This window comes from Schistocerca cancellata, chromosome 4 (assembly GCF_023864275.1).
Source record: "Schistocerca cancellata isolate TAMUIC-IGC-003103 chromosome 4, iqSchCanc2.1, whole genome shotgun sequence".
Classification (NCBI taxonomy): domain Eukaryota; kingdom Metazoa; phylum Arthropoda; class Insecta; order Orthoptera; family Acrididae; genus Schistocerca; species Schistocerca cancellata.
Window position 1 is genome coordinate 410,992,742 of NC_064629.1, and position 18,949 is coordinate 411,011,690.

The 18,949-nt window shown below is 39.7% G+C and overlaps 1 protein-coding gene across 9 annotated transcripts in view; it reads left to right on the forward strand.

Moving 5' to 3' along the window:
- The window catches only part of LOC126183366 (uncharacterized), a 505,494-nt gene that overhangs the window by 371,289 nt on the left and 115,256 nt on the right, over positions 1 to 18,949 (forward strand). For all 9 annotated transcript variants that reach the window (XM_049925289.1, XM_049925286.1, XM_049925287.1 and 6 more), the window contains 2 exons: positions 897 to 971; positions 6,587 to 6,673. In XM_049925289.1, coding sequence (XP_049781246.1) covers positions 897 to 971; positions 6,587 to 6,673 — 162 coding nt within the window. The remainder of the gene's footprint in view (positions 1 to 896; positions 972 to 6,586; positions 6,674 to 18,949) is intronic.

The window sequence follows — 18,949 nt, forward strand, 5'->3', positions numbered from 1 at the left end:
CCCTGAGAAATGATCAAAGATAAAAAATTTAAATTCTCTTCCATAAATGTAGCCACAATGGTATGTCAGATGCCAGGTCATGCTGACTGCTCACTCTCTTTCAAGTATCCTCAGCCATTAGTATAACACCACCTCATTCCTCTCAATGCAAAATATTTGTCTTGTCTCAGAATTTCAGCCACAATTTGCTGTGAGCCTTTATGGGTGTTCAAGTTTTCCTCTGTTACTTTCTGCATGTACAATATTAACATGTTGAGTAAATCATCTGTATTGGCCAACAGACAATGGCACCATGCTATGAGGAAACAGAGCTTTACTTCCATGTTATCCTAGTCATAACTTGTGGCACTGCATGCGTATCCAATTACTTAATCACTTGTATGATAATATGGATGCAAATAAATAGAGAAAATAACTTTTCCTTGCTAATTGTGGTGTTAACTAATTGGTTTACCATATCCTGCTTCTTCTTTGCAAAGTTTTCTTTTTATTCCATAATTTCTATGCACGCAAATTTATCTAAGCATCATTTTATTGCCATGATTTATGCTGCCAATTTTTAGCGGGAAATCTACTGTATTACTCAGATGTTTTATTTGACCTGTTTCCAGTTTTTTTCATAAACAAATTCACAATATGTGACAATTTGCTTAAAAAGAACAATTATTCTCATTTGCTTCAGATCCACAAATAATCTCCAAGTCATACAATTGATGCCTCCTACAGTCTTCATGTTATGTTAGACCAAGAGAATATAGTATCTTCTTGCTATGTACAAGATCACACCACAGTCTATAGAAATTAACAATGTAGTCAAGTAACCAATAAATGACTGTTTTGAGTGCTTACCACACCAGGGTATTAAATGATTAATTTCATGACATTCTGTATTTCAGGGACTTTCATATTCTTGGTTTGGATGGGAAGAACAACAGGCTGAAGAAGATATTAATGAGGTCACTGATGACTGGGTATGTGTCTTTAGCATAAATCTCAATTTAGTATGTTTTACTTATTTTTTGGTTTCAAAGACGATGGAAGCCAAAGAAATAACTGATCTTAAAACTAATTTTTTATTTTTTTAACACTCTTCTAAACAGAGAAAGGGTTCATACACTTCATTACTTTAAAGTAGGTTAAAAGTTAAAAATGCATGCCTAAAAATTATGGTAATCGGCATACAACCATACTTATTTTAATCATTCAGCATGTGTAGGCACTTTTCTTACTTTGGAATTATAGATATATTGTTCATGTGCAGTGTGATGTCCATTGTTGGGTCAACAAATAGTTGCTGTGTGTCAGGCATAAAGAAAGTTGAGGGTAATAATTGTATACACATGTGGGAAATGAGTGTACATCATCACACACAGAAATCAACTGAAAATGCTGAATATACAGTACATTATTTCACATAAAAAATATCACTCCATGGCAAGCAGTGAACTTTCCCTTAGCAGATGTTTTTAAAAACTTGTCCACATTTGGACTGTTCAGGTTTCAGGCATTAAAACATTGCATTCAGGCAACCCTGAAAAGGATTCAAATTCTGGATTTAGCGTTGTGAAGAAAGATAGTTGATAAAAAAAACCAGTGATTCAACACTTTATTTCATTGGTCTCCACAGTGTTAAAATTATTGGGAGTTGGTCTTCAACTGGCCAGTAAGCAAGAAAAGGCTCGCAGAAAATGCTTTGGCTGATATTCATTTCTGCAACAATCATATCAAAACTGCAAATTTTTCCAACTTGGATGCCCAACATTAATTTGTTAACAATATTCCTGGATAATGAGTTACTATAGATGGATGAAATACTATGTTCATTAATTTGTGACTTTTCAAATTATTTTTATTTGTAAGGATACACAAAAGACAAGGCATTTTTTTCACTTCTAACCATTACTCTTCAAGATCTGAAGAACTGACTTGTTCCAATTTCAAAGTCAGCTGTAGTTGCTGTTTTATACGTCAAAAAATTAACTGATAGTGAGATTTTTTTATGATATTCAATTCTTATATCCAGTGATACAACTTGGAAACTTGCACTATACACTGGTGTGTGAAATGTGAGTGTGCCTTTGAGATAACAAGAGGAGATTTACTACCTTTTGTAATGGCAGAAATGAATGACTGCCACTCTGTAGCTATGTAGAGCAGAACTGTCACTACAGTAGATTTTTGACTAACTGTCTGTGACAGGAGATATTTATAATGTAAATTTGTTTTACTATACTCTTCAAATTAAATTATCTCTCTTTTGAAAGAAAGGGAGCTCACGAGGGGAATGTGATACTATTTTGAAGTTGTTATCCTCCACGTTAGTAAGTTATTTTGGGTATATTTCAACATGAGATAATCAAATCATACTTTCAGAATAACCTTTCTTTTTAAAATACATATTGTAGGTGAATCAATTTAGTTAGCATCATATTAAGAACTCAGATTCTCTGTTCTTTAGATCAGAAGACAGCATCTGAATGCATTTGTAGACAGAAGCTGTAGTTCTCTTTTTACCTATTAAGGGTTGTAAGAGCACACTGGACTTGAATAACCATCATAGTTCTGTGAAGGTACATTAACCCACTCCATAATACATATCATGTTACAGCAAAGTGTAGTAAGATATCCTGAAGATTCAGTCTGTTTCTGTTGCCAGTAATCCCTCACCATAAGTGTATTCAGTCTAACTTTTCGATAGGAAGAATTTCCATCAGATAACAACTGGGATGAGTGTACCAATGGAGCAGCAGAACAGAAAAGACTAAGTGAAGAAATGTTTGCAGAAGGAAGGAAGTGGAAGTGGCAAGCACAGCAGAAAACTGAGAAAGAGGTAGAAAGGAATAGCAAGAATATACAAGAGTGCTGTTAACTTGGAAGTTTAGTATGACACTAGGATAGTGCACCGAGGACACATGAAGCTAAAAACATAAAAAATGAAGTGGAAAAGTAAACTTCTAAAATTTTAATAGCACCCTGATGGCTTGCTTAGTTTATATTCGAAAATTGCTGCATACAGCCACCTATGTGTTGCAGATAGAAGTAAACCTGCTTTCTCATTGCTGTTTGGTCAAGCACACTGTCTCTCCACTTGGGAGTTTTAGAATGGTACACTGAAAGTTCTTGAAGGGCAATATCAAGCGTAGTCTAGGATTGCCAGCAAGGGAAGTTTCTCACCAAATTGGCATTTTGAATGTTCAGCTGCTATTGTGAGGCACAGAACATTAACACTGCCTTGTAGTGGTTGCCCATATTCAGTGACACAAATTGATGGTCACTCCCTGCAAATTATGGGTCATAAATATATTGAGGATGATGCTACAAACTGTGTGCTACCTTCTTGCAGGGATCAGAGAGGGGTATTTCTACCTAGACAATGTGCAACCGCCTCCACTTAATAAATTTTGTGTGTATGCACTGATTATGAACAACAGTACAAAACCTCCAGCAGCTTGGTGTGTGAAGAAATTGGGCAAGGGAACACCTGCAATGGAAGCTGAATCAGTGGTGCTGGGTTCTTGCTATGGACAAGTTGAGTTGATCTGATGGCTCAAGATCATCCTATACATTCATAGAGATGTCTATACTCTGATTAAAATTACTTTGTGATTGAGATATCAGTGAGTTGAGTGGTAGCGGTCAGCCACCATCCAGTCGTAGTTCTTTCTTGAGTGCTACACTCTCTCTGTGTTGTCTGTTTTGTAGATATGTGCAACACCTTATGAAGTGTGTCTGGGTGCCCCATCATTGCAATCTGTCAGTCACAAAGTAATTTTAATTGGAGTATAAATACCAATACATATCTCAAGCATGCAGGCCCATATGTTCAAAAAGGAGGTGGGTCTGCTGCGTTTTAAGCAAATGTCATGTAGAGATGTTACAAGCCTATTATTACTGTTGAGGGTAATTTGAGCTGTACAATCAGAATTTTTATGATGGGTTCATCTTTCAAGTCAGTAATGCACAAGTGCAATGTGCACACATCATCAACACTATTCTTCAGGAGACATTAATGAACTAAATGGCATTGCCTATGGTATCTGCTGTCATGGTCCATACTGAGCATACTAAGGACCTGTTGGAAACTTGAAGTATGACATTGCAGAAACTCCCCTCACACACTGGGTGACCTAAGAAAGCTTACTGTTGAAAAGTGCAACATTGCTTGTGTGGCGTTGTCTTGACCACCTTGTGTGTCACATGCTAAGGAAGATCCAAGCATGTTACAGTGCAAGGGTTGACACAGTACTCTATTGAATGTTACCCAGCAGTGGATTTTGACATCACATATGTGCAAAGATGTACACTTCTGTGCAGACTGTCTCTGATTTGGTTATTGTTTTGTTTTTATTTTACAGTAACGATGTTTATGTTATAAAACTTATTCTTTTAGCTCCAAGGAACGTGCAGTTGCAGATTTGCAAGCGGTGCAAAACTTTTTCTGATCCATTTATATTATAGTTAAAATTAAGTGGACTAATAGATAAAAATGGCACTGCTAAAATGGGAAAATAAAATGATGACAGAATGAAAAAATAATAAAACTGAAGAGCTGAAGAGAGACATAAGAATATGCAGAGAACAATAGTCAGTGAAGATACACATAAAGTTGATTATGGGAAAAGGGCGATACCAATTCGTGATTTAGATGATCTGGTGTTGTAGATCAAATTCAGATGGATTGAGGCAACTGTAAAAATCAGAGCTATGGTAAAGTACAGTGTACTTAACAAGTGGGTGTGCAACTTTCCTGTTAGTTATACTTTTGTTTAGCTACAGAAAATTCACATACTTTTAACAAATGTTTTTGTGTAGTCTGCACCAAACTAAGAGTAAATATAACTTGTGAAATACAATATAGTGGAAAGTAATCTAACAGAGCAACATGTAATAACCACATATGTATGAGACAGAATGTTGTACACTAAGGTGTAGTAGGTAGTGTAATTCACCTTATTTCCAGGGCAGGAAAAAGAGAGTGTGCCTGATAGGCAGACTACATTGTGCTAAAGTGAAGCTGCAGATCTTGTATAATGACTTTTCTCTTATCCTGGATTTTTAGAAACCCAGTTTCTTCCAGTGTGGCACCGTTGATACTGTTAATGATCAATAAAAACCACCCCATCTGTGTTATTACACATTTATTGTGTTGTGAGTGGTTTTATTGTTTGAATATCTTCAGGTTGTCTGCATTTAAACAAAACAGGAAATGAGGCTAAAGCTACAGAATCTTAATGAATAAAATAACAGTCCAATACTAAGTCCTCACCGAGTTGTGCTAGTCATGACGGAAATGATCTGGTGGTCATAGGTAATGTGAAAGACCAAATCCAAAACACTGCTCATAAACATTTTATGGTCGATAGTAGCAATCCAGTCTGTTATTTGAGTATGCATACTGGCAGTGGATTATCAGAGCTCATTCATTGTCTCATTGACTGCAAGATAGATTTTACAGCAAGTGTATGTGTGTAAAACTGGGGAAAACTGCTATGTCTCCTGTACTAAAACTTTAGTTTCAGACTTTTGAAAACTAAACCGTCAGTTATTTTTAGTTATTCATAAATGAGGTAAACTGGATTGAGAAGAAAATGTCATCATAAACATTTTTTTCCACCTTGTAAACTGCGTCTTCCGTATGGGATGGACCCACCAATGATTTAATGTAGGAACTAAAGTGCAGTGTGATTTGTAATTTTTTGCACTTATTAAGTGTTCCAAGAGCCAGAAGTCATGTTATGTGCAACAGAAAATCTGAGGCAAGAGCCAGAAGTCATGTTACGTGCAACAGAAAATCTGAGGATCAACAACTGGCACAGGCCCTCAGGAATAATACAGTAATAATCAAACAATAAACAGTCCAGGATGGAATAATGACAGTATTATTAAAAGGGTAGACACCGAGTCGCAGACAGGCACAACAGGAAGACTTATCAGACACACATGATCACTGTCTCCAGCTTGATGTGTGTGTGAGTTGTGCTCATACAAATGTGCATGTTTTACACTTCAGGAGGAGGCCTTTTGGCTGAAAGTTTAAGTGTATAGCTGTCTTCTTGTTGTGCCTGTCTGCAAGTCAACACCACCTCTATATGGTGAGTAGCAGTCTGTCTTTCCAATAATACTGTCGTAATGCAGTGATAAACATACCAAATTTGTTTTTAATCTGTGTCCACTTACATTGGCATCTAGTCTGTGTATTGAAGTTTTATGTGACATAAATTTTTAAACTGTCACATCAGAAACGTAACATCTTTAAAATAGAAACTTATGTTATTTAAAATCAAAATATGAATTTGTAATGTACATCTACTACACTTGATGTGAATGTTTTTTCAATAGTATGGGTTGATATTGAGATGGTACTGACCAGATGTTTGTCATATATTTTCAATACTTGCATATTAAATTGCATATTAGCCTTGTGACAGAAACCTCCTGTTGCATTGATGATGTCAATACTTGGCATATGTACCTCTTTGTTCTGGATACTCTGTTGGCGAGAATGTTGTAGACAACTCTCTAAATTTACACACATTTTATATTCATATATATTTCTCAGCTGCAAGTTTGTGTTACTTTGTTCCAGGAAACTGATTGTCCACCAGAAATACGGAACCCAGATGCTAACATTGAGAGAGATCTCCAAGAAACTGTAATTTCAGATGAATACGTTGTGAGTATTGTTATAACTTACATGGTGTTTTATATAAAAAGGGCTCTCATTTGACTATTTGCTTCCTAACTTGGATAGCTTATACTAGATTCATTAGCCTATCTCATTTAAGTAAAACACATTTAAATGTAAGATTTATGCTAAAGACTCATACATAATCATTAGTAGCGCTGTTTATATTACCTTCAGAGTGTTGTCTTTCCCATCCACACCAAGCACACAGAAGTCCCTGAAATACAGAAATTCATGCACTTAATAATTTAATGACTTGCTCTGGTTTGTTAATAAACAGTTGAATTTTATTACATCACGAGCAAACCCGGCCATGCTTCGCAATTGATAAATATGTATGGTAATTCAATATACATCCTAAACTACTTCCCAGCTCCCCCCTCCTGCCCATATCCTCCTCCCCCTTCTCTTGTTGTCCATCTCCTCCCTTCCCACTCTCTATACATCAGCTCCTCCCCCATCTGCTGATGCACCCCCCAATTCCCCCCCTTCCCCCCCCCCCCCCCCTCTGTACATCTCCTCCACCCTCTTTGTGCTCGTTTATTTCCCCTCCCTTCCACTTACTCCTCTGTATGACCATGAGCATATTACTGTTACTGCAAATGAAACTTTAATTCAGAATTGAAATCACTTCAAATGAATGCATAAATCAGATTGGATCATTGGTATATGGGGTACAAGAGAGATCTCTCCAGCTGCTGGATCTGTGAGCGTAGTAGCTTCAAAGACAGTATTTCACATAGTTTCCATCTGCAAATGGGTAGGATTACAAAGTTTCTAATGATTCAGGATTCAGATTCTGTAGTACTACTCTGATCATAAGCCAAAAAGTAATAAATATACCCTTTTTGCTTTCTGTAAAACTGATGGCAGGGAAGAAAACAAAACAGCATATTGTGTGTGTGTGTGTGTGTGTGTGTGTTTTGTGTGTGTGTGTGTGTGTGTGTGTGTGTGGTCAACATGGTACCTTGCACAAACTCGACTGGACCAACAGATGCCCACATGAATGTTTACCAGAGCATAATAGAGCCACCACCAATTTTGTCTCCATCCCGCATTACAGGTTTCAAGGAACTCTCCCCATGGTAGCTGACCGATTCACACTTTCCCCTTGGCATGATGAAGAAAGTGTCTGGATTCATCAGACTGTGCAACACTCTGCCACTGCGTCAATGTCCAGTGCCAATGGTCACGTGGCCATTTCAGTTGTAGTTGTCGATGATGTGGTGTTAACATTGGCATGCGCATGGGTCATCGGCTGCGGAGACCCATCTTTAGGAGTGTTTGGTGCACTGTGTGTTCGGACAAACTTGTACTCTGCCCAGCATTAAAGTTTGATGTTAGTTCCACCACAGTTTGCAGCCTGTCCTGTTTTGCCACTTTGCCCAGCCTACAACATCCGATGTCTGTGATGAGGTTGGTTGGTTGGTTTGGGGAAGGAGACCAGACAGCGTGGTCATCGGTCTCATCGGATTAGGGAATGATTGGGAAGGAAGTCGGCCGTGCCTTTTCAGAGGAACCATCCCGGCATTTGCCTGGAGTGATTTAGGGAAATCACTGAAAACCTAAATCAGGAGGGCCGGATGCAGGATTGAACTGTCATCCTCTGTGATGAGGCATTGCCCCCCAACCCAGTGATGTCGGGATGTGGTTTCATCTTGGTTTCGCCACATGTTGAAGACACTCATCACAGCACTCCTCAAACACCTAACAATGCGGGTTCTGAAACACTTGTGCCAAGCCTCTGGACCATCACAATCTGCCATCAGTCAGACTTGGATAGATTGCGTGCTCTCTTCATTCTACACACGGACAGCATGCTCACTTATACTGTGTGCACCGCACATGCGTCTGACTAGCGGTCATTCCTTGCCAAGTGACTGTGCTATCACCTGGACGGGTTTATATCAATAGTAGGTTGGTGGTCATAATGTTCTGGCTAGTCAGTGTATATTTATATACCATATCTATTTAAAAAAATATGTAGTCTGTGTCTGTCCAAATGTTGATTGGAGTGTCATGTAAAAATTTGAAGTAAACTGGTCAGGAAGTTTTCGAGATTTTTGCTCACAGTGGATCTCTTTTCTACGATATAAACGTAGTTGTATCCCCTATATATTAAAAATATGTAGCATAAATCCATCTGAACATTTATTAGAGTATTTTTTAATAATTTGAAGTAAATCGGTGAAGTATTTTTCAAGATATTTGCTAAGAACTTTTCCCAGATGATGATGATGATGATGATGATGATGATGATGATGAGCGCCCGTACAAATTCCCAATCTGTACACAGTTCAGTCTTGCCACTTTCACGAATGTTGATGAAATTATGAGGACAACACAAACACTAGGTCCCCGAGTGCAGAAAAATCCCCAACACATCCGGGAATTGAACCTGGGACCCCATGATCCAGAGGCATCAGCACTAGCCACTAGATCACGAGCTGTGGACCACCTTGCCCATTTATATAGTATACACATACTTATATACCATACATATTGTAAATTGTGTAGCTTGTATCTGTCCAAACAGTTATTAGAGTATAATGAAAAAATTTAAAGTAAATTGGTCAAAAACTTTTTGAGATGTTTGGTAACAACTTAAAAATGCGACTTGTCTTTATATAATAGTGAATAGATAGATGTGATATATAGATCTGAAAGCACACCCATTTCATGTGCAAGGAAACATTCCACGTAGGAAAAATATACCTAAAAACAAAGATGATGTGACTTACCAAATGAAGGTGCTGGCAGGTCGACAGACACACAAACGAACACAAACATACACACAAAATTCAAGCTTTCGCAACAAACTGTTGCCTCATCAGGAAAGAGGGAAGGAGAGGGATGTGGGTTTTAAGGGACAGGGTAAGGAGTCATTCCAGTCCCGGGAGCGGAAAGACTTACCTTAGGGGGAAAAAGGACGGGTATACACTCGCACACACACACATATCCATCCACACATCCTTGGTAACTTTGGAAATGTGTACATGAATTTTTTTTCCAAAAGGCTGATGGTATGTCACCAGAATCATTGATTCTACACAACAGGTTGAATAGCAGTATTGTTCCGATTTCCCCCAATGATTTTAGAAATCACTGGGGGAATGTTATCTTTCTCTTGTGATTTATTTGATTTCAAGTCTTCCAAAGTTTTTTCAAATTGTAACACTAATACTGGATCCCTTATGTCCTTTATATTGACTTCAATTTCTTGTTCTCTCATCTCATGAGACAATTCCTCCCCTTCATAGAGCCATTCTGTGTACTCTTTCCACATATGTCCTCTCTCCTCTGTATTCAACAGTGGAATTCCCATTACACTCTTAATGTTGCCACCCTGCCTTTTAATTTCAGTGGAGCTTGTTTTGACTTTTATATATGCTGAGACAGTCCTTATGATGAGCATTTCTTTATGGATTTCTTCATATTCTTTGTGCAGTCATTTTGCATTTGCTTCCTGGCACTTCCTGTTTCTCTCATTCCTGAGTGATTACAGAGCTCTGTAGCATACAACATGGTGTAGCAGTTAACATCACTGGTTGGCATCCGGTGCATTGCCAGGCAGAACCTGACCACCAGCAATTACTTGAATTTACTATTTATTAATTCTAGTTCCCAAAATTTCTTATGTTTGCATACTCTGAAACATTCAACATTTTTGTAAATAGCAGTATTTCTAATCAATAATTTTAGTTCCATCCTATCTGTACATGGGTGTCTGTAATAAACTGGTATACAGTGCAAAATGCTGTTCTTCATTGACAATGCTGCAATCATATTTCAACTTAATTGTGGTTACGAATTGACAATGTGCCACTGCTGAATTTATTAATGTGTGGCAATGAGAGGAGATAAAGAAAAACCGAGAACAACATGCCTCATTTAAAAGATTGGAAGTCAGTAGAATAAGTTCAAATGAAAATGGTTTGTCATGATGGATGTTCTCAGGGTGGTTATAATCAAGGACATGCAGAAGACAAATAATGGGCAAACCGTTGAAACACATTTTAATTCCCACATGAGAAAATAACATTCACTAATTGCGTCCCATATTTATGTTTCACTTTAGAAACGCTGCTCACTGATGACAACCATCTGCATCCACAGACAGCCTGGAACTCTACTAGAGATTCTGTTTCACAGTTTATAGAAAAGTGTATTGTTTGCCATTGAGGTGTATAAATTATATTTATTCAGCCACTTATGGTTGTTCACCCATCATCAACTGGAGGAGAAAATGATTATATCTGTTGGTTTAGAAAAGTGTATTTCTCATAGAGGACACTTTCATACTCCAACTGTAGCATTGGCTAATTTAAAATTCATCATAGTCAGATTTTGACACACTTGTAAAAAGCTTATATAAATTACACATGCATTCCTGACTATTAACTATCAGGATTATATATGTATTTTCTATAAGTTTTTAAGAGTTTGTCACAATCTCATTGTGTAGCATTTTCTGTTTTGCCGAAGCTACATGTGATATATGTAAGTGTGTTCTATGAGAAATATACATTTCTAAACCAACAGATGATACAATTTTTTCATCCAGTTCATGATGGTTGACACAACTGAAATTGATGGAGTAAATAAAATTATACAGCATATTTTCCAAATAAACAAGCTTCTGTAAAATATCTTTCTGCTCTAGCCGATTACCAACATAAATTGAGTTTCCAATTTTCTGCAGCACTTTTCAAATGGTAGACCATGGAATGTTCAGCTGTCATGACACAGCTTGTGCACTGCTTGAAGACTGCACAATTCATCCAGAATTCTCAGTGATTTCAACACTAACTTTTTGAACGATTTGTGGTGCAATTGTCCATCAGCTTCTCCCAGGAGTAACTCCCAAATCACCAGTTAATTTGAGCTTTTGATTCATGTTCTTATACCCCAGTGTGGAAAGCAAACATCTCTGTATTTCTTCAATGGTTTAATACTCATGAACAGCAGCAGCAGTATTGCCACTGTTTTGGTAGAATGGCTTTTGAGAAATCCCTGCTGACATTGTGTAGACCCATGTTGACTGTCTGCAACTGTAATGGACACTGATGATGATGTTTCAGTCCTCTTGACATTCCAGTACCAGTGCCTAACAGCAAGTTAATTATTAGCAGCCTTTGTTTGTACAGCCAAGAGAATGCTTCAGGCCAGAAATTTTGAGTGTTTATTTAGAAAATTCAAGTGATGTGTAAAATAAAAAAAAAAAATTGTGACAATTTTCTGCTACCAAGATTAGAGTTAAATAATAAAATATTAATGCAGCATGGCAAATAAAAGAAAGAGTTCTTAGAAATGAATGTTACATGATTTGGTAGAAAGTACTAGGAACAAATATCAGAGATATGTTCGTTATTTATGTCTTTGTCTTTCTTTTTTAAGCATGTTTGTGCTGTGTTTCTAATGAAGATGTTATTGAAAGGATATTAAATACAGGCCTTCCTTCCTTCAATTGCCTGTAGCAAATTTTTAAATACACTAGGCAATGACATGTCAAGCAACTTAGTGTACTGTGAATATAGTTTATACTTGTAAATTTGCACATTATGCTCATATATTGAGATGAAAGAAGGGCGAACCTTTAGGTATCCGAGTGGCTTGAAGTTTGTCTCTGAAGTTATTGTGTCATTACAGTGATTTATTCTTTTATTTTTCTGTCATGAACATAAGCAATTTATGTGAAAGAGTGGTGTGAACATCTCACCATCATATGTGGATTATGTTCAGTAGTTGGAAAGATTGTTAAGGCTGTTGAGTACCTCCCTTCAGGGTACATAATTCCTGCTACCGATGGTTGAGAAAGTTGTTGCAGAAAATAACACTCGTAGGTTTTATGTATTTGACCTGGCTATTTATCTCTCTATAATTTTAACATTTTTTGTTTTGTTTTAATTATGTATAACACTTACCTGAAAAGGTAATTGCTCTGATTACAGGAGCCAGTTCTTGAGACAAGAGTACTGGATAGCCCTCAACCTTCAAAGGAAGACAGTAGTTCTGTAAAAATTGCAATTGCCACATCAGTATTTCAGAAACTGTTAACTGATAGTTATTTCTACATCTGCATTACGTGCTTGCATACATCTGTACATATGTACATACTCCACATGTCACTGATGTGGCACTTTCAAGCAGAAAGTGGAAATGGATATCTTGAAACTCCATCCAATGTACTGTCCTATCTTATAACGCTTTTGACAGAACGATGGTGACCCTTACACTGGAGCTCTTCAGGTGCCATAGCTGTAGATTTTAATGCATAATTTAAGCAATGGCTTGAATAAGACATAAGACCCAGGTCATTTTCAGCACTATTCATGGGTGTCACCCCTAGTCCATGGTGATCATTTATTTGAATATCAAGAATAGAAGTTAATTCAGTATTTGTCACTGTGACACATGGTTCTAACTTTTAAAATATTAACTCATTATTTTGCTTCAAGCTATACAGCATGGAATGTTGTGCAGAGGTTAGTGGCACTGGCTTGCATACTCTGCATTTTGTGTTCAGACTGACCACCAATAGTTACTGCTTATTTTATTATTTATCATTTCTGGAAGGTACTTGACATTTCTTAAGTTTGTAATGTTTGCATATTGTGGAATATTTGATGTTTCTATCGAAGAGTTCAGTTCTGTTCTCTCTGCACAATGGTCTCTACAATGAAAATTATTTTAGTGCTAGATGTTGTATGTCACTGACGATGAAACTTTTTAATTTGGACTTCATTGTGGTTATGATGTGGCACTGTTTGGTGGAGCTGTTGAGCAATTCAAAACATATACACTCCTGGAAATGGAAAAAAGAACACATTGACACCGGTGTGTCAGACCCACCATACTTGCTCCAGACACTGTGAGAGGGCTGTACAAGCAATGATCACACGCACGGCACAGCGGACACACCAGGAACCGTGGTGTTGGCCGTCGAATGGCGCTAGCTGCGCAGCATTTGTGCACCGCCGCCGTCAGTGTCAGCCAGTTTGCCGTGGCATACGGAGCTCCATCGCAGTCTTTAACACTGGTAGCATGCCGCGACAGCGTGGACGTGAACCGTATGTGCAGTTGACGGACTTTGAGCGAGGGCGTATAGTGGGCATGCGGGAGGCCGGGTGGACATACCGCCGAATTGCTCAACACGTGGGGCGTGAGGTCTCCACAGTACGTCGATGTTGTCGCCAGTGGTCGGCGGAAGGTGCACGTGCCCGTCGACCTGGCTCCGGACCGCAGCGACACACGGATGCACGCCAAGACCGTAGGATCCTACGCAGTGCCGTAGGGGACCGCACCGCCACTTCCCAGCAAATTAGGGACACTGTTGCTCCTGGGATATCGGCGAGGACCATTCGCAACCGTCTCCATGAAGCTGGGCTACAGTCCCGCACACCGTTAGGCCGTCTTCCGCTCACGCCCCAACATCGTGCAGCCCGCCTCCAGTGGTGTCGCGACAGGCGTGAATGGAGGGACGAATGGAGACATGTCGTCTTCAGCGATGAGAGTCGCTTCTGCCTTGGTGCCAATGATGGTCGTATGCGTGTTTGGCACCGTGCAGGTGAGCGCCACAATCAGGACTGCATACGACCGAGGCACACAGGGCCAACACCCGGCATCATGGTGTGGGGAGCGATCTCCTACACTGGCCGTACACCACTGGTGATCGTCGAGGGGACACTGAATAGTGCACGGTACATCCAAACCGTCATCGAACCCATCGTTCTACCATTCCTAGACCGGCAAGGGAACTTGCTGTTCCAACAGGACAATGCACGTCCGCATGTATCCCGTGCCACCCAACGTGCTCTACAAGGTGTAAGTCAACTACCCTGGCCAGCAAGATCTCCGGATCTGTCCCCCATTGAGCATGTTTGGGACTGGATGAAGCGTCGTCTCACGCGGTCTGCACGTCCAGCACGAACGCTGGTCCAACTGAGGCGCCAGGTGGAAATGGCATGGCAAGCCGTTCCACAGGACTACATCCAGCATCTCTACGATCGTCTCCATGGGAGAATAGCAGCCTGCATTGCTGCGAAAGGTGGATATACACTGTACTAGTGCCGACATTGTGCATGCTCTGTTGCCTGTGTCTATGTGCCTGTGGTTCTGTCAGTGTGATCATGTGATGTATCTGACCCCAGGAATGTGTCAATAAAGTTTCACCTTCCTGGGACAATGAATTCACGGTGTTCTTATTTCAATTTCCAGGAGTGTATATTACTGGAATATAAGCAGTGTATAATTACCACATTCTGTATATTCAGGAAACCAATGGATTCCAAAAGAGCTGGAAATTGGGCATCCGTCAATGTTTCCTGGGAGTTCTGGTCAGTGCCTGACAAAATGGTTGAAGGGGCTCACCAAGTTAGCAAGTACAACATGTGGGATGACACGATAAGCTAGGCGCATCTGTACTTTTACTTGAGTTCTCAGCCCACCAGTGTTGTGAGAAAAATGAAGAGAAGCTTGATAGGATAAATTCCATGCTGAACTGAAGAAAACTTTTGGTGACAATGACTTCAGATTTGCCTAGTGGAAGTTTGACCGTAATGCCACTTCTTAAATCGAAATACAAGACAGCTTTCAAAACACATACTTTATGAAATATGTTCAGCTCTTGAGGTAAAGGATGTCACAACAGCAGAAAAATTCATGATATGGCTCCAGAGAATTGAGGGAGGAGTAGAGAATAGAGTCAGAGGAATGAGATATGATTTGACTCCCAAATGTGGTACCAGTTGTAGTTGTGGAAGACCACCACGATCTTGCATGTCTTATATGACAGGTAGTGCAAGAAGAGATTAAACATATCATGATAGCCAGAATGTCAGACTAAGAACACAAGAGGTAATGGCCATGTACACTGACCACATGCCAGCAAGTGATAGATTGTGTAAAATGTGACAGACGTGTCTACAAATTTAGGTGATAATGAGTTGAATGTGTCACGTGTTTTACGATTTTGTGTTTTGTCTTCACTTCCACCTCAGCTCTTAGGTCACCGCACTTAGTACGTTAGCGATCGACTGTCTCCGCCCGTTACTCTTTTTATGATCCGCCGATGTTCTTTTCGGGAGTTGCCTCTTAGTACCTGTCCAGATCAGATGTCATTGTTAGTAATGGTCTGTCTTGCCTCACTTGTTCCATTGTACCATTGAGAGGAGTTGTGTGTGTTTTGTAAACAAGAGCACAAGGGAGAATCCCCATTGGTCTCACATAGTCAGCGTATGGGTGCTGATGACTACATCGTTGAACCACTTCAAATGCGCGCACGTGCGGGCACACACACACACACACACACACACACACACACACACACACACACACACACACACACACAGTGTGTTAAAGAAGTAGTATATCAGTCTTCAGCACCAGTCTCGGCCACCAGTGAAACTTGTCAGCATGAATTGATTTGGTCAACTTAAACTAATACTGTAGCCATCACATGACAACCCAGCACCTGACCAAAGGAGGTTCAACCATTCCTCCTGCCAAGGATAATGCACCACTGAGCAACAGACATTTGGAGAGCAGGAGGAACAAGGCAGTTTGTATCCACTGTAGTCCACCTGGACACAGTGTATACTGTTGCAGGGGAAGAACGCAAGTATTTGCAATTGTTACACCACGAGATGTCAACCATCACAACATTTCTCTTCATGCCAGCAAGCTGTAGATGATTACAGTCAACTATGGGATGAACGCCATTGTCTTACCATTGTGTAGTTGTTCTCCAAAATGGTGTTGCCATGTCCTGTCTTAGTCAGAGGTACCAGCCACTCTCCTAGCCACTGAATTTGAAAAACTAAGTGAATCAACCATCTATGGAGGTGAATCCACCACACATAAAGATCTTCCATGGATGACAGTCACTAAGATATCACAAAATCTCATTGACATCTTCATCGACGACCAGCCTCTCTATGAGCTAGCCAATTAAGAGGTTTGTTTCTGTGTATTGTTGATTGCACTGTGGATCATCTTTCAATTAGCCAGCAATCTCATAAATTGTTGCCAGATGAATGATGAATAACGCAGGTGGAATGGAGAAAGTGGTGCAAAATGTCATCATTAAATGCTCAGTGTGTCCTTGGTTCTCTGCTATGGTTGCTATGGTCATAGTGAGAAACACACATGGCATATGACATTTGTGCATTGACTACTGAGAACTGAACTATATTAACAAGAAATACACACTATGTGATCAAAAGTATCTGAACACCTGGCTGAAAATGAGTCACAAGTTTCTGGCACACTCCATCGATAATGCTGGAATTTAATATGGTGTTGGTCCACTCCTAGCCTTGGTGACAGCTTCCATCCTAGGCATATGTTCAATCAGGTGCTGGAAGGTTTCGTGGGAAATGGCAACCAATTCTTCAAAGTGTGCTGCATTGAGGAAAGGTATTAATGTTGCTCGGTGAGTCCTGGCACAAAGTCGGTGTTCCAAAACATCCCAAAGGTGTTCTATAGGATTCAGGTCAGTACATTACAGGTGTGTTATTGTTTTGTAACCACTGTGCCATAGGTTGTGCATTATGAATAGGCACTCAGTCGTGTTGAAAGATGCAGTCTCCATCCCCGAATTGCTCTTCAACAGTGGGAATCAAGAAGGTGCTTTAAAATATCAATGTAGGCCTGTGCTGTGATAGTGCCATGAAAAACAACAAGGGATGCAAGCCCCCTCCACATTGTGTACCGTAATGTGTCACTCCACTCAATAACATTTCACTATTCAATCATCAAATGTTTATGCTCCTTACACCAAGCGAGGAGTTGTCTGGCATTTACCGACGTTATGTGTGGCTTATGAGCAGCCGCTCAACCCCAAAATCGAAGTTTTCTCACCTCCCACCTAACTGTCATAGTACTTGACTCTCTTCAACTGTCTGCGGTCCCTGTCAGTCAACAGATGAGTTCAACCTCTACATTTTTGTGCTGTACATGTCCCTTCACGTTTCCACTTCACTATCACATCAGAGACAGTGGACCTAGGGATGTTTAGGAGTGTGGAAATCTCGAGTACAGACGTATGACACAAGTGACACCCAATCACCCTACCATGTTTGAAGTCCGTGAGTTCCATGGAGTACCCCATTCTGCTCCGTCACGATGTCTAATTACTACTGAGGTCACTGATATGGAATATCTGGCAGTAGGTGGCAGGACAATGCACTTAATATGAAACACGTATGTTTTTGGTGGTGTCTAGATACTTTTGATCACATAGTGTATTTCTCCATTGCCAGTTGTTGATGACCATCCAGATTGCTCAAAAGGAGCAAAGTATTTCTGAGTTAACGGCATATAGACAGGCTATTGGAAAACTGTGTTGATCAGGCTGACATGAGAAATATTTCCATCAAAATTCCTGACAGTTTTTATCAGTTCAAAGTTATGCCTTTTGGACAATATAATGCACCAACCACATTTGAATATATAATGGACATCATTTGTCAACACCTGATATGGACAACATATTTGTGCTGTCTGGATGATACTGTCATTTTTGGAAGACATTTGAAGAACATCCGAGCCACCTGAGAAGTGTGCTAAAGTGTATACACACTAAAAGCCTCCCTGAATCTGAAAGACTTCCTATCGTTTGCCTGAAAAAAAGGAAAAGAAAAAAAATTTGTCCATTTAGTTCATGGCAATGGAGTCATCGTGATCCAAAGAAAATAAAAGCAGGCACAAGTTTTTCCACCTTCTTGGCACAACTGTGATATGAGAAGTTCCTTCAGGATGTGCTTACCCTACCCACGCATGTCCATTGCAAGAACTGCTGCAGGGAGATGGCAAATTTTCCTAGAGTGTGGTGAAAGAAAATCTTGACTTGTCCTTAAGGAAGCATGAACTTCACCTACCATCACAGCTTTTATAGTACATGTTGAGGAAGGTGCCGAATAGGTTATAGCTTATGATTCCAGAGTATTCTCCTCCAAGTCTGAGATGACTACTCTCAAACCAAAAGAGTGCCCAGGAATTGTGGGGGTCATGAACAAGAGTATCTTTATTTATTTGTAATTTAGTCATGCTGGTAATGAACCAAGATTCTCTTTTCTAGATGATGAGCATAATGAATCAGTCAGATTGACTGGATGTTTGTTTGCTGAGGCTTCAGGAGAATGGTGTCACAGTGGTGTACAAAACCACATACAAACACAAGGATGCTGTGTGCCTTACAAAGATTTTTTTTTTAAAGTGGTGATCAGATGTCAGACTGGTTTAATGGAGCATGCTATAAATTGG